General features: G+C 30.8%; 1 protein-coding gene across 2 annotated transcripts in view; it reads right to left on the minus strand.

Annotated features, from left to right (window-relative positions):
• Window positions 1-17,030, minus strand: part of LOC130891618 (hemicentin-2) — a 173,904-nt gene that overhangs the window by 85,759 nt on the left and 71,115 nt on the right. For both annotated transcript variants that reach the window (XM_057796458.1, XM_057796459.1), the window contains exon 8: window positions 985-1,112. In XM_057796458.1, the coding sequence (XP_057652441.1) occupies window positions 985-1,112 (128 nt within the window). The remainder of the gene's footprint in view (window positions 1-984; window positions 1,113-17,030) is intronic.

The raw sequence follows: 17,030 nt of genomic DNA on the forward strand, positions 1-17,030 counted from the left end.
TAAATGAAATTCCGGTATTGTACAGTCAAAAAAATATTTGGAAGTTAGCTATTCTTTGAAGATACTACATCATTTTTCTAGTATATTCGTCAGGATACGTTTCCTCAATATTCTATTAATTTTATAGTATGCAGGCTACAGAACTGATGTTTCAGCTGATGGTTCAGCTTTTTCATTAACATATTGTGACAGCAACAGAGTCACACGCCATCCGACAGTACCATTCTGTGTACCAAATGACTACATTATTTAGTATTACAATCTTACAGCTATCCACTGTTTTCGTCCCGATTTTTGCCTACTATGTTGCTCGTTCAGGGGAAATATTCTGTATAGCACCTTGAAACTTGCAAGTTGTGACGGAAAACATAAATTTAATAGGCTACAATTATCTTTCTAAACCATACATAATAATATTCAGACATAACGACCTTTGTTTTAGAAAATGGTCCAATTATGTAACTAAATATTGCATTGCTACGATTAAATTCGAAAAGCTGGAGTATCTGATGTATTTATTCAATGCACCAATTTCTTAAATTTATGGAAAGGAGTAACGAACTAAATCAATGCGATGCACATGAGACTAAAATGAAGAAAATATTGATTACGTGCTAAGAAATATGTGAGAATAGTGATAGAAAAGATAATAATATAATAGTTAGTATCTCATTGTTTCCCAAAAGATAATAATTTTCTTGATAAACTATAAGCGTCTACATTATAATAACACGAGTTTAGTCTCATTGTTATGTAATAGTGAGGCTATTTGCGACCAATTAGGTATCTTTAGATCAATACAAGATATAATCTTGCAAGTCAAATCAATGTTATTGCAAATTTATATTTCATCACTTCTCCATCATGAGATAATTTCGTTTTCCTTTGTGTAAGTTTGGAAATTATATAAATTATTTGATAAATCTGTAAATCAAAATAGTTCTAGTGAAATTTATTTTTGGCATACTATTATATGATACTCACATCGTGATACCAACGGTAACCCTCTGCAGGCGGATTTGCTGAAGACCTGCAAAATAACGTGACTTCAGTACCTTCCCTGACAGGCGATTCTAATCCTGATGCTCCTTCAACGAATACCCGAGGCGGATCTATAACATTTCAAAATATACATCAGATTCAAAAAAATTGATAATTCAAACCAAGGTATATATCAAAGTTTATTTAATAGCATCATCCAATGAAAAGTTGGAATGAGAAATCAGTGATATTATTCACACCTAAATGTAAGACTCTGTTAATTCTGATATTAAGTAGATTAAGATAAGTTTAGATCAAGTGACGTTTCTCTATCAATCAAAGTAAAAGTAATTTGGGTAGGAAAAAATATTTATTATGAGATTTTTCACAATGAAACGCATGTCAAAACAGAATATATCAAAGTTAATTAATATGATCATCTTTTGTTGTATCATTAGCATTACTCAATCAATGACTATTCACATTTTGAAGAACATATGGTTACAAATAACAACTCGAAATTAGGTTCGGCTACACAATTTTCTAGGCTTGAAATCACCCACGTATCTTTTATAAGTATGTTATCCTAGAAAATGTTGCAGACTAAAATGTTGCTTCGAAATAACTGATTCCCTGACAAAGTGCAATCATCATTTTATAATCAAAAGCTATGAATTTTCGCACAGACTCAATTCAACAGATCTTTCTGCAATATTGTTATAAAAAGTTAGATTTTGCATTACACTTATTACATATAACTTATAAGTAATACATTAACACGTTCTCTTGAAAATATTTTCTGTTCGTTCATTTTAAAACACAAAGCAATCAAGCAAATAGATCAGAGAGATAATATATTCCATAAATCCACCAGGATTGAAATAATAGCCTGATAGAACTTTTCAAAGATGTAGTAAGACAGTGTTAAGAGCTTGGTCGAATTATTTAATAATCTAAAACTGTATTTATTCAGATATCGACATCAGAAGATTGTAGCAGAGGGGAAGATTTAATAATAGATGGTAAAACTTAAAAGATATCAATAATTCTAAATATCTTTGAGAAAATATAAAAAACCATACCACTAGCTCTATATACAGCATACAAAAACAAAATCAAAGTCTTAATAAAGCTTATACTGCGAATTTGAAGCTCTTGAAAAACAAAAAGTACAAGTAATTACCAGAGGAACAAAATCTAGAAGACTTCATTAAGACCAACCGTACATGTTGGTGGATGACTCAAAAAGAGAAGAAATATTGAGAATATTTGAATCAGAATGAACCAAGCATAATGGAGTGATAGATGAAATACTATGCAATGAAAGTATCGTCTGATTTATGGAAGCCCAGAGGCTGAGATGGTTTTGGCCACATGCAACTAATGGAGGACAAGCGGATGCATGAGATCAGTTTGATCACTTCATTAACAAGGAAAAATTGAAATTCATTTTATTAGCAATCCTTTTGATGAATAAATTTTCTAAGATTGGGAATATTTTTGTTTTCGTATGAATGACTACAATTGATCAATTCCGTAAACCATTCATAACCACTATAGTACCCCGTCACTGGAGTAATATCCGCTACATTTATCTAATTTATTTAATGAACTCGTCATGCACGAAATCGGGACTAAAAGCTGCTATTTCTCCTGGATATATACCTTGTGTAAATCCTTTTAGCCATGGCGGCCATTTTGGGCCTAACTCGGAGGACCAAACTTACATTTGTCACGCGGAAAAGTCTCGCCAACTTTCCCCTGGGATTTTCCATTTATTTCTTTCATTGCACTTAAATTTTGTAGAGTTTTGTAATCGGCTGGACACGAGGTGACAATTAATGTGTTCTGAGTGGAAGATAATCAAAAAGGCGATAAGATTTCGAATAAAAAGTTTTGAGCTAGAAATTACATTCGTCACAATAATTGTTCTGCAAATGAGAGAGATATATTGGTAGACACGCACGTTGAAAATTATATCATTTCATTTGACAAAATATTGAAGTCTAGAATAATATCTGAAGTACAAATATAAATATTTGAGTAAAAATTATAACTCATCTCCGAAGATTCGAATATCTAGTTATTCCTCAAGTATTTTCTCATGAATTGTAGTTGAATTAAGTTGAATATGAAGGTTCGCTGTTGATAATACGAGTATGTCACGCGAAACTCCATTATTAAGCAATTTTTCTGTACTTATAGATTAAGTTTGCGGGGATTTGTTGTTTGAAAAATCGTATGTATCGTGTTTTTGTTATTTTTATACATTATTCATTGATAAAAGCATTTGATATAGTTAAGAGCTACGTTCAGCATGTATACATATTGAAAGTTTTTTGATGCACAAAACAGAAAAACACAAATTGCATGAAATAATGGGAACATTGATGTATATGAACATACTTGGGAAACTAAGAAATTTAAGTGAAATACGTTTATTCCATTGTATACCGTCTGAGTAAGTTAATGTTAAATGAAATTTCTCCACAATTCACTCTATCATACCCGCCATATTTCGAAAAACAAGAAAATATGGGTGTCAACCTATTATTTCAAGGTATTCTAATGTATGACTGAAATTTGTTGATTTGGATGATATAATCACCAAGTATCCACTACACACATATTCAAAAATTGTGTGAGTAATGGACACCACCAATATAGTGATCGATTTTTAGTTATGTATAATGAAATTTCTTCATCTAGTAAATCAACTTAATACGTTTATTATATTCACTGAACAAATAGGGTCTCTATATAATAGCTGGTTGCTTTTCTTTTTTTGGAAAGCCTTTAGCATAACTCAGTGGTTATAATTCGAAGCCATGGTCACATCTTTGTTGTCTTTACAAAGAACCACGAATATTTCATCATTTTTATCAAATCACTTGTGGAAATAACCTCCCTTTTCCTTCTTTTCCATTTCCTTGGATGACATAACAGCACACTTCTTAAGTCGGTTTCCATATATAGTTCCACTTGCTTTCAGGTTCATGGTTTTTAGATCCTTCCGAAGCTCGAGCCCCATGGAAAAGGTATCAAAGAAAATTTCATGAGTTTTCGAATTCCTGTCAGTAAATTTTTCACTACTCTGGAACTTAGCATATCTTCAGCAAGTTTGTCGCACTATGAGGATCAAAATTGTAGAAATATTGATTTGAACTGCATAGGCCCCAAATTGTATATTCAAACTTTATTGATTTCACATAAATATACATTTTGGCGAAATGTTTACCATAGTAGCGAACTATCATTTTATCTAAGGATAATTGGCTGCGAAGTACATCAAATATAATATAATTGGCTTTTAGAATATCAAAGTATTTTCGAAGTTTATGTGTTTACGTTTCTCTCGAAATCTCATTCTTGTTATTCAATTGAAAACAGTATCCATACCAGTATTAGATGCCTTCTCCCAATATATGTTTTCTTTGGGTAATTTGTAGTTTCCAGAAAACAAAAATTATCAATAATTTTTGTATATCTTCTAAACTCGAATTAAAATTGCCAGTAGTATTCTGCTGGGCGTAAAATTCAGTTTGTTTAGTTATTGGCTGATATATTTTTAGAGAACATACATTCAAATATTTGATCATTGGATATCCAGTCAAGTATTTATGGAATATTCTCAAATTTGTCATTAGTTAGGGTAGTATTGGAGTAAGTTGGATAAAAGTGTTTCCATTTTATTCCCTAGATTCTTTTTTCTTTGCTGATAGAGGTTTATTTTTCATCAGTCTTCTATAGCTTGTAGCGGATTCTTTTGTTGATCCTACCTATGATCATTATCATTGTCCACTTTTATCTGAGGTGCAAAGCACCTACTAAATTGCCGATATAGTTCAGTCTATCTCCAAAATCTGTCAGTTTATCTGGATGGAACATTCTTACTCATGGTCAACAAAAAAATCATCAACTTCCATAATTGTTATGGGCTTAACGCTAGTTAGAAACCGTTGTGAACCCATTTCTGGAAATAACTATTTTTGGGTAGATATAAAATCACTTTATACCAACGTCCTAAAAAATGACGTCAAATTTATGGGAATCAAGGAATAAATGAAACATTAACTGATAATAGTTCAACGGAAAATTTTTTGACTATAAAATCAACATCATTCAAAACGTTAGTATGGAAAGTGCATTATTGAAAGATTTTATCTGATCGACTTCATTGTTTCAAGTTATATTGCTAAATTTCTTCTTAAGGAGTTGCTACGAAAAGAATTACGAAATTTTCTGAAATGCAAGTATATTCGAAACTGGTGACAAATTAGTAGGATTCTCACTAAAGTTCTAATCTAAAGAAAAGGGGTTAACTTCAATTAAAGGTTAAGTTTGTCCTAGTACCTTTCAATTGTCTCTAGGTTATCACTTTACAACCTAGTCCTATTTGATAAACTTGAACGTAACAGTTAATGTCAAAAAACCTCATGTAATTCAAGCACTATATTAGTACTAGTGTCGTGAATTTTGTAAATTGCTTGAAACCTTAATTGAAGACTAATATAAAAAACTGCGAAAATACTCGGCTTTATTATTTCACTGAAACAGATGGAAATGTATCTATGAGTCCTTCTGATACCAAAAAACCATGAAACAATACAAAACAATCTCACTACCGATAAAACCAAGAAAAACTAACACGGGCTCATACGAGAAAATCAATTCCTCACCCCACAATTACCAGTTTGACGTAGATTAGCTGTTTTCTTAGATAACGTAATGATTACAGTTTAGTTCTTGTTGCCAAATTAGAAAAAATACCCCAAGGGACGTTGATTGTTATTAATTTAATCACATTTCAACTAATTGAAGAACATTATTCTGAATTCTAGTATCAATACTTAAAAATAGTGAATAATAAAAGTACCGTGTACAATTACCCGAAAGTAATTATTCTGATAATCTCATTTCCAATGGATAAGAATCTCTAGTCTAATTTCGAAGCAATGAAATGATATTACATTGAATCCATTTCAATCAAAACACGAAAAATAAACTTTCTATTTCAGGTATTATTCTCAAAACAAAAACTCGTCTGGGAATGTCAGGTAGACCTAAATTGAATTTTCAAGAAAAATATCCAAATGAAAAAAATATTACAAAAACAGAAATTTGCATTGATATTTATACATCGAAAAAAAACGAGAACGGTAGAGACGTGAAAAGTAAAACCAAAATTGAATTCTCTTTTCAACCCCGACAAATTAATCAGTGTTTCTCAGATAATTTCTGACCCTACTATACCTCTAAAGTGATTACATACCATCTTGAGAGTTAAGAAGATACAAAAGTTTGGCATCAAAACGGTCTGAATACAAAGCAGCAAATTTGTGATGCTTGGTTTCCGGAAACTACGAACTCAGAACCGGTTTCAGTAAGGACTGAAGTAACTGAACTATCATTGTTTTATCTTAATCAAAATGAATAAATAAGGAGAAATAACCTGGTATGCCAATTTCTGAAAGATAATCTTTTGGTCACTGGCCTATCAAGCTTTGTGACAATTCAATATCATGTTTATCTATTTATTATTCCTTTCAATTTCCAGTCCTTATCAATTTGAGCGAATATTCTATTGCTGGAAACAGCGCAGGAAATCTTTTTCTGTCATTTACTTCCACATCTTCAACAGATTGTTCTTATTGATGCAGATTTGTTTGTCAATAGACACGGTAGACATCAGGCTAAACAGTTGATTGTCGTAACCTTTAGTGTATGCGTACTTTTTTTGTAACAGCCACTCCTCGTACATGTTCCAAGTTCAGTATTTTCACAAAGCTTTTGTTATATCATACTTATATAAAATAAGAGATCCGAGAATTTTTCTTTTCAAGTCAACAATCAAGCTTCAAAATGTACTTTGATCCTGAATTGTCTCATTAGAGAGATTCATCTGACAGTACAAATTAGGTATATCGTATAATCAATATTATAGAACGTACAAAAAAGGGAAACAAGTCTGCTCGACAGTATTTTTAGATGTTACTAACTGAGGTAAACTTGAAGGTTTGATTTATAATCTGAACAAGATTCTATCAAAACAATATGCAGAAATACCTCCATCATATATTCCAGATAGATTATTTAGTTAAACAGAAAAACCAATACTTAGAAACAAATACAAATCGAAATTGGAGTACTGCAAAAAAGTATAATAGCACACATTCTCTATCTTCTTCATCAGTGGTATATTAGATTTAAAAGAAATTTACAGCGAGAATACAGAAAACAACTATTAAATTGGAAAATCATAATTAATGAACAGAAATCTGTTCAAGCAGGTTTTACGCGTATAAGACTAACATACCTAGCGGTATGCAGTATCTCACCAAGACAGAACATAGATGGAAAGATGATATTAACAATATGAGATGAACTAGGTTAAAAATATATTAATTTCACTAGTAATTATATAACTGCATAACTACAAATGCAGACCCTGACGTCGAAGTAAAATCACGTATAGAACAAGCTAGAGCCATATTCATAAAGGTGAAAAACCTATAATGAAACGCAACCTTGAACTTAAACTAAAGATACCGTTTTGTAAAGGCTTATGTGCACTCAGTTCTCTTGTATGAAGCAAAAACATCGACATTAAAAGTGGATACTATGAACAGGCTTGAGGCCTTTGAAATTTGGATCGTCCGTAGACTACTAAAAATATCGTGGACTCAACATATACCTAACGATGAAGTGCTTAGACGTATGGAAACGGAAACAGAGATAATTACAACAATAAAGAGAAGAGAGGCCGCTTATCTGGGCCACATATACCGCAACAACAAGTATGATAAATTGAAATCAATTATAGAATGAAAAATCGAAAGAAAACGTGGACCAGGTCGCAGACAACATTCATGGTTAAAAAACATCCACGATTGGACTGGTATGAACATATCATCATTAATTCGCACCATTCTGGACCGAAATAAGTATGCCGAAATTATCTCCAGCCTTCATTAAATGGAGATGACACCTGATGAAGAAGATTATATGAGGAGTATTGAAATTTTCCGAAATAAAGTACCACACAATAATTAAGACCTCCATGTTACGTACGTAATGAGGATTTTCACAGATATTTAGGTATCCCAGCAGTTGAAGTCGAAGAGAAAAATTTGCTGGTAAGTATGATGTCAGCCAGATCTACATGACAATGATCAAACGGTACAAAGATTAGAAAGAACTAAGTCTTTATTGTGTTTAATGGAATACGTAGCTGTTGGAGTTGGCTTAAATACATCAGAGGATGATTTTCATTGTTAAGGCACTTAGTTGAACAGAATTATTTCATAGTTATACATAGTTGGTGGCTGGTCTTGAAAGATCAGTATGTCGAGCACCATCAATGCTTGTAGTATTTTTTAATCTTCTCTTTAGTCACCACAGCTTTTTTTCTCATTGATTAAAAGAACTGGACTATTTTCAGGACCACAAATCGTGTTTTTTCTTTCTGGTAACTGCATTAATTTATAATTCTTTTCTAGATTGTGCCTGATAACTTTTTTTGATCAATTTATAACATATAAACGTAAAACTGTACATTGCAATAATTTTATACATCCTTTTTTAAGTGGAAATTAGATACGTGAACATTTAAAAGCTATATACCAATGAAAACAACATCCAAGATAAAGAAAACATTCGATTCCTTGAAGTACGCCACGCACAATGTTCATTGGATTAGAAAACTAATATTAAAGTGAATTTCAAATGAATCAACTCTATATTTTCCGAATCATTTTTGTAAACTCATAGTTTGTACAAGTCTGAAATTTACCGGAATATAATCCTTGAGATATTTTATTCCCAAGGATAATTCTAGGAAAGATTTGTGAAATCTTTTTGAAGTTCCACAGACGGCACTGTGTAGGGTCATCCGGAATTCGTGGCATGTAATGCAGCAAAAGGCCAGAGCTTTGTTAAAGACATCTGCGTCAGGACCGGAGTTGAAGCTCGTGTTTGGAGAAAGTTTACAAGAACCTTCCACATTTATTTTAATAGTAGGAAAGTGAACTTTCCATTGTATATACGGTAGTATATACAATGATACAGCTGCACTAAAATAGAGTTTTCCAAAACAAAAGTTGTTGCGGTTTTTAAATGGTATTAAAGATAAATTCAGAAGATATCAAAATAATGAAGTTTGAACCATTTATTAACCTCAAGGATACATGTAATAGTGAAATGTCAGTTTCTTCCAATCTTTGTTCGTTTGATTATTAAAATGAAGCACCTAAACAATTTCACTTTGAAAGTTCAACCCAAAAATTTAGAACGATGAAGAGGTCTCGGAGAATTTCTGTGGGAATCAAATGCTTATTAAGATGCATTCTAGTTGGTAAAAATGGGTTTTTGAATTTAGTTTAGTGACTAAATTTTTGTATTTAGTATATTTGCAAGAGCTGATTTTGCTTATTGCTCATCCAATTATCCTGGATATCTTCAATTGTAAGGATTCATAATAGTTTTAACCATAATAGCGATGTTGCCATAAGTTTTTGATATTGATTTTCCTTTCATACATACAAAGATATGCATTACTGAATCTATTTTAATACAGAATATTACACATTCTCACATCACAGGGTTCAAATTCATTTATTTTGAATCCGTCTGTGAATAGGTACTGGAGACTTAACTCATTTTTCCTTAACGTGGTATAGAAAGTAAAAAAAGAAATTTTTGGTATTACTACCTCATTTCTCTTGAAAAAGCAAGTTCAGATCAGTTTTTAATCATAAAAAATATTCTAATGTTTATCGAACAGGAAGCAAGTGGGAGGGGACTAGAACTACATGAAGAAAAGACAAATTGTATGGAGTTGAAAAAAAAAAAAAAAATTATATAAAAATTTATATTTCGACAAAGACTAATTTTAAATCAGAAGAGACCTAAATTCAAGCACATTTACTTTGCCACTAACCTTTTAAAAGGTTTTTTTTTCATATTGAAATTGTCAATAAATCAATTGTATATATGTCTGGTGATTTACAATACCTTTTGATATCAAAACTCGAAGAAAAAATTTATTTTGGCACTATCTTCTGAAGACGAAAAACTTGCTTGATTTGGAATCTCCTAACAGCATGCACTTTAGGAGTATGAGTTTTCACACTATTTAAGAGCAAAAATTCTTAAAAAAATTTCTATTGCATTGAAAGCTTTCCAGTATCTTCTAGAAGTGATGTAATGTAATTTCAGTTAGAAGTTTCCTATTATATTTATGATAAAGAGTTAATTTTGACACCTGAGGAAAAAATAATTGAAAAATTATCTCTTTCATTGCTTTCGATAAAACTCTCTACAAAGAGTCACATTTTATCATATCTATCTAACCTCTGTAGAGGTCGTACTTTCAGATTGAGAGTATTTAGTAAGTTTTCGAATACTGCAACTTGAAAATTATAATAAAATTTTCTTTCGCTAAAAAAGTCTATCCTAATATTTTTTTAAATACCTTAAGAGTCTAATAGTACTCAAAATATTCATTTTTTATTTATCTAATTGTTCTTGTTTGGTGAAAGTAGTGCGGTTTTATAGTGTATTAGAATACTTTGTATTTATGCAGATCATATAAAATCTTATATGACTGATAAAGATATTTGGTGACTTTTCTTTCCGTTTCTGTATCTGTATATAAAGATATATTTATTTTATTACTATGTGGAGTAAGATTGCAATTTCACTTCCACATTTTCATCTTATTACATCGCAAGCAAATATTTTCAGCTTCCATAAAAATACTCAGTGCTAGATTACATAAAATACGACATTTTAAATTAAAAAATAAATTGTACAAAAACGAAGTACATTCTCAGTTTACACTTTTTTGTTCAAGCTTTCGTTAAGTTCGTGTTTTTCTAGTTTTCGTGAAAAATCCTTGCAGTATTAGCTTGGACATTAAATGCTCGAATTTCCTTGATGAAAATTTCTGCTTTAACGCTTCTCAGAAAACAAGAAGCATTTAATTCGTCATTTTATTTACCCTTTAATGTGGAAAATGTTTTGAAGCCAACTACTTAAGAAATTAGACTTTTGAAGAAATTTTTAAACTGTTGGGTTGTCGCAAAAATTATAAGTTTTTACGTAGATTAAAAAATGTCATAGATTCAACAACTTAGTCCAGTCAATTTAGCTGTTTTTTCAATGAAACCACTCATTATTCGGAGCACTTGTCGAGACCATGTGTTTCTATGTATTTAGAGGTTCTCTTTCCAACAAAATCAAAGCAAAGTCTTCAATAAAGTGCCCAATTATGGAAAAAGTGGAAAAATACCGCAAATTAACGAAGAAATAATATTCTAATGAAAAAATTGAGCATTGAGCATTGAGCATGCCAGTAGAAAGAGAGGAAAGTTTTAGTTTATGAATAAATATTTATATATATAATATATTTCCGTTAATGAAATCTGAAACTCTGTAATTTTCATTCTTCTACTCCACATAGAATTTTGATCATTTCATAATTTTGGTTTATTCGTTTCTCATGACTAAATATCTATTTAATATGCTTATAGATAATCAAAGGGTAGATCTTCTTGAAAAACGTCTTTTTTTTTCTTAGTTGATATTTCCAATGGCAAAAAAGGGTTCAAAATATTATTTTCAAATTTTTCGTGATTGGTATTTGGCACTCAGAGTGATTTGAAATCTCACTTCGAGAGCAAAAAAATTGGCGACGGCGAAATGGAAATTTCAATCAGGAATATCTTACGTTGTGTAATATTATAATTTCAAAAGATGGTGATATTGTCGAGAGAAAACGATAAAACATTTTTCTGGATGTGGCCGATTTTAATTTTTTCTATGACTAAAATTTTGCACGATCGAAGAAATAAAATATTACATTTTTGCTACTCCAACAACCGATGATAAAATACATCCTCTTGAACAGGATATTTTTGGTTTTTCAACCGTTCTTTTTTCCGCCAGTTATAATAAAAAAAGTGAATACAGTTTTGTGAAAATTTAGATATTCATGTAAGAGCGCCAACTATTTCTGAAGAAAATAAATATATTTTCTACAGCTGATATCTTGAGAACGGTCTATTGAGCGAAAAATGTGCATAGGGCGGAAACATTGTTAACTTTCATTAGTTTTCGAATAACATCAGCAAAAATTTGAAATCATTTTATCATTATGGATAAAACTCAATTTGGCTAGTTACGGGAAAATTTCTGATATGGATAAAAAAATATCGAAGCACATAGGTCAGAATCGAATTACTCAGTTAAAAAAACGTAAATATGGACATTTCGTATGCGCTCGAGAGGAAAGAGGTCAAAAGACTATATCTACTGATTGAACTCACTGATTTCAAGTAGATTTAATGTAAAGATTTGCCAAATTCTATAGAGAGAAATTTCCTATTCATAATTAAAATCATTTTTGGAAATTACATGTGAAAAACATATATGCAATTTTTCAATATTTCAATATCAATCAAATAAAAATTGTGAGAAGATTATACACATTTTTATTTCACTTATTTAAATGTTAACATTTTTCGTGCAGCCCATTTATACCTAAACCAGAGAATTGGAATATAGTTCATGATATTACTGTCTTAGGAGCTGGGAGGATCAGCCATTGTCGGAGAATTCCATCCCCCATGTCGATCAAAAACACATTTAAAGTCGCTTACAATAGCAAGTAATGAAGCTGAAGAAAATGCGCTAATTTCAGGAGTTTTCATATCAAGCCATTCATCTTTTCAATACAAATCAAGGATTATAAGAAAAGTTTTATTTGCATCTAAATATCAAAATACTTTACTTGATCACTAGAGTAGCAATTTTCGTATAAAGTATAGTAACAAAACACAAACAGATGTAATTGTCAGAATCATCACATTGTTTATTTTCATTGAGACAGGTAGCGTATTTGAAAAAAAAAACACTGTTGTGTTGATTTGTTGTAGAAATAGAAGTTTTGCATGACAATTATGGAGGAGAGAACAAGAATCAGTGGAAATAACTTTCACGAATTTCTATATTCCTGGTTGTATCATCTGCATATTAGTTTCATATGTCCACAGATCGAAGTTAGTGGATTCTAGTGAACAGAGGAGGAGTACCAGTAAAAGACACGTATCAAGAACGATGAAATAAGTAAATTTTTGTTGTTTTCAGAAAGAATAATGAATTTCAATGAACATTTCATTATAAATATGAAAAAGTCAGCAAAAGTATGATTGTAATCGAGATATTGAACTAAATATTCCAACTGAACCTCATTTCACTGCTAAATTAAAATGATTGACATTAATAGATGAAAAACCCGCTTTGTTTAAAATATATTTACAAAAAAAATTTAATAATCTTCATATTTCATTCAACTAGAAAAAGTGATTCAACTTTTGTTACATCTCTATCCAAAAACATCTTGGACATTTGTATTTGAATCCAATACTTCCATTTTAGTTAATGCTGTTTTTCCAGTAACAGTTTTCAGCCTTACTAGTGAGTTTGAAACGATTTGTTAGTTTTCCAAATACTTGTCTCCAATATCTCGAGGTTTGTAAATCTGACGGTAAACTTCAGATGCAAGTAAACATTTTGTGTCACATTCATCCAGTACCAAAATCTTGTCTACCATTTCTTCAGTATATAAATCGCCGGTCAAATTTTGTCCACGCAAATGTAATGATAATAATCACGATTTAGAGTAAATATTACGAAATTATTCTGTTCTCACAGTATAATACCGAATATTTGAAAGAAGAAAGAAAAAGGAACATCCGATTTTACGCTCACCCTGTATAGAGAATATAGTATAGTATAGTGAGCGTATATTTTCTTAAGATTTATACATAGACGTGTCATGAGGGAGTATACTGCGTTATATCAAAAGCTTTGAAAAAATCCAAATTCGGTATAATCCACAGGGGGTTCAACTTGAATGTTCATATTAGTTAGTTTGTGATTTATGTCATTATGTCATGTTTATTAAATTTGAATTAAACGAATTTTTTTTATTTATATCATTTCTCAGCCCTTATCTCAAAATTTGAGAGTTGATATTTTGAAAATTTTAATTTTGAATGATTCACTATGCTCTGGTTTCGAAAGAACTTCGTCATTTGAATTGTCAATAATGATCCTACATCAACCTTAAGGCACTTGCAGCTGCAACTGCTAATAACGCATCAAATTTATTCAGCGTATCCATATTTCGTAGATTTTCAAAATTCGTGAAATTGAATTTGCCCAAACTAAATACCTAAGACCTAAGGCTTCACTAAAGCCAAAAACTAACTTGACAAAAACACAGATTTACCAAGCGGAAGCAGCTAGAACTGAAGTTGAATAAATAGAAAAAAAATCTCAACAGTATAGTATAGAAATATCTATATACCAGTTTTGACATACTTAAATTCTCGGGGATATCTAGCAACTTCAATTTAGAGATCTGGCAGAGATTATAGAACAAGTTGATGCTTGTTGCTGTCATTGCTTCCAGTTATATGTCCAATAGTGTGAGGCATCCCGATTGAAACATTCAAAGAAGTGATTGTGCGAATCAATAATGAATATCATGTCAATACATACAAATGATTCAGCAAAACGGTATTTAATCGGAGTAGAAAGGACAGCGTCTTGAAAAGATAAAATCTTTTAGCTTAAGAAGTAGACTTATGTAGTTATAAGTAATATTTGTTAAAACTACACAATCATTAAATATTAATATCCGTATGAAGCAATATGCTAAGTCTACGCATGTTATTTTGAATCAGAACAAAAGTTATTTGTTATTTTCATTCCTCCAGACCCGAACGTTCGGCGCAAGGTCCAGTCTTATTCTCATCGCTTCTTCACACTGACTACGATACTCTAAATATTAATTGAGAAGGCTTTAAGTAAAATTCTACTTCAACATAACTCAAATTAGTTATTGAATTATCTTTCACTGATACTGAAACTGACATTAAGTAAGAACTCTGATTTACGCAGGCAAAATATCATTTTTCATTGAACCGAAGTGTGCATATTTTTCGACACATTTTCATTAAGCCCCTCTATATTCAACCAATAAGCAGAATCTAATTGAGACATGATGATTCCAATGACGCAATTACAAAGATGGCTTCATCTCTAACAGTCAGTTTATTTATATGGTAGATTATATAAGAAATAGAGTTGAGAAAAAACACTTAAATTCGAGACAAAAACAAGAAGAATAATGTTTGATTTTATGAGTTAAACATAACACAGATTAAAAAGATATTCGTCTAGCTAACTGATATTTATAAACGAACAAGTTTTGTATGAAAGAAAATTTCTTCCCATTCTCATGGTGATGTGAAAAATATTGATTCCTTCAATATTCAACTTATATTTTTCCTAATAAATCGTTTTGATTTTAGATCTCTTTTGATCGAAAATTCGTTTAGAAAAAAACAAGTAAAAGTTTCGTTCTATTTTGGTATTTATCAAAATATATGAAATACTATTCTGATACACCTTATATATGATGTTTGTCTCGTTTCGTACTGAAATTAATCGATTTGAACTAACCACATAATTCAACATGTAACGTGAAAAGCTATTGCTCAACATTTATCAAACTGAAAGGTGTATAATAAAAAATGCTTTATGTGGGTAATTATATGCCCTTTTTGTTACTTTATCATAAATAAACAACAATGTACCTATTAATACACTTGACATCAAACAAATAGTAACAAGCAGCTTAGTTTGATAATAGACCAACGGTTGAATGTAATTGCCTTCGCAATATAAATTTTAAAATTATATAACTATCCACATACTATAGATATTTTTAAATTATTCGAAATATGAACTATATTCAGAAAAATGGAAATTGATAGAAATGAGAAATATTTAATTGGCTCTAGTGCTTGAAAATCTGGGGATATAATTGATAGGTGGAGACAGAAAAATGTCTACTAGTCGTTATCGCAAATAAAGAATTCCTTTGAAGGCCTGCAACATCTGTACTTGTGGAAACGATATTTTCAGAACTGCCATATCAAATCTCCATAAATGACGATTGAAATATATAAAGGAGGTCCTATTGTTTATAAATGACAATAAAATTCATTAGATCATGTAGAACATAAATTTTCTATCACAGTTTCATGGAATTTTTCACCAATTTCGCAAGAATTATCTGTAAAAGGTATTGATATTACAAATTATACTATAGTTCTGTAATTTGATTATGAATTTAACAAAATGTATTATTTATTACGTGAAATTTTTAACTCAAAACCAAACAACTAATTTGGTATATTCACATACAAGGCGTGTCAAAGAACAGAATACAAGATTAAAAAGTGGAGACACTCCTAGAAAATAGAAATAGAAGACCACCGTGAAGCTGGAGATAGGGCATAGATAAGGAAATGCAGAAGAGAGAACTAACTAACAGGATGGCAGGATAAAAACAGATGACGGTTAGAGATCGGAAGACGTCAGACGTAAACCGATAAATAATGTTTTTACGGCTAAGGAAATAATCCAGCTTGTTTGAAGAAGTTAATTAACTACACGCATTTTTATTTTCCAGATTTAAAGGGATTTAAAATAAAATCGATCAAATTTACTGAATAAGTTAATATTAAATCAACAATTTAGCCATTAGAATTTCATGGGGTCCTCACGAACGCTGAAATTTGAGAAATCTTAAATGAAGAAAATATCACCAGATATATAAAATCTCAGAGAAAATGATAGTTAGGACATATGAAACGAATGACAAATAAAAGTGAAATTAAAAGAATAAGGGAAAAGAAGCCATTAGGAAAACGGCGCAAAGGAAGATCAAGAAGATAATGAGAAAGTCGAGTAAAAAATGATCTGAATAAAATGGGAATCTTTGGAAAGAGAAAATGAAGAGAAATGGCGGAAGATGTCAACACATAGAAGGAACGTTGGTTTTAATAAAAGAAAAATTAATAGTACGTGGATTGACTTATCACAAAACACGAGCCAAAAACCTCTTGATTGAGCGGTTACTATTCCCATAGGAATGTACAACTGATTATATATAATTAGAATTTTAATTATAA

This window comes from Diorhabda carinulata, chromosome 3 (assembly GCF_026250575.1).
Source record: "Diorhabda carinulata isolate Delta chromosome 3, icDioCari1.1, whole genome shotgun sequence".
Classification (NCBI taxonomy): Eukaryota; Metazoa; Arthropoda; class Insecta; order Coleoptera; family Chrysomelidae; genus Diorhabda; species Diorhabda carinulata.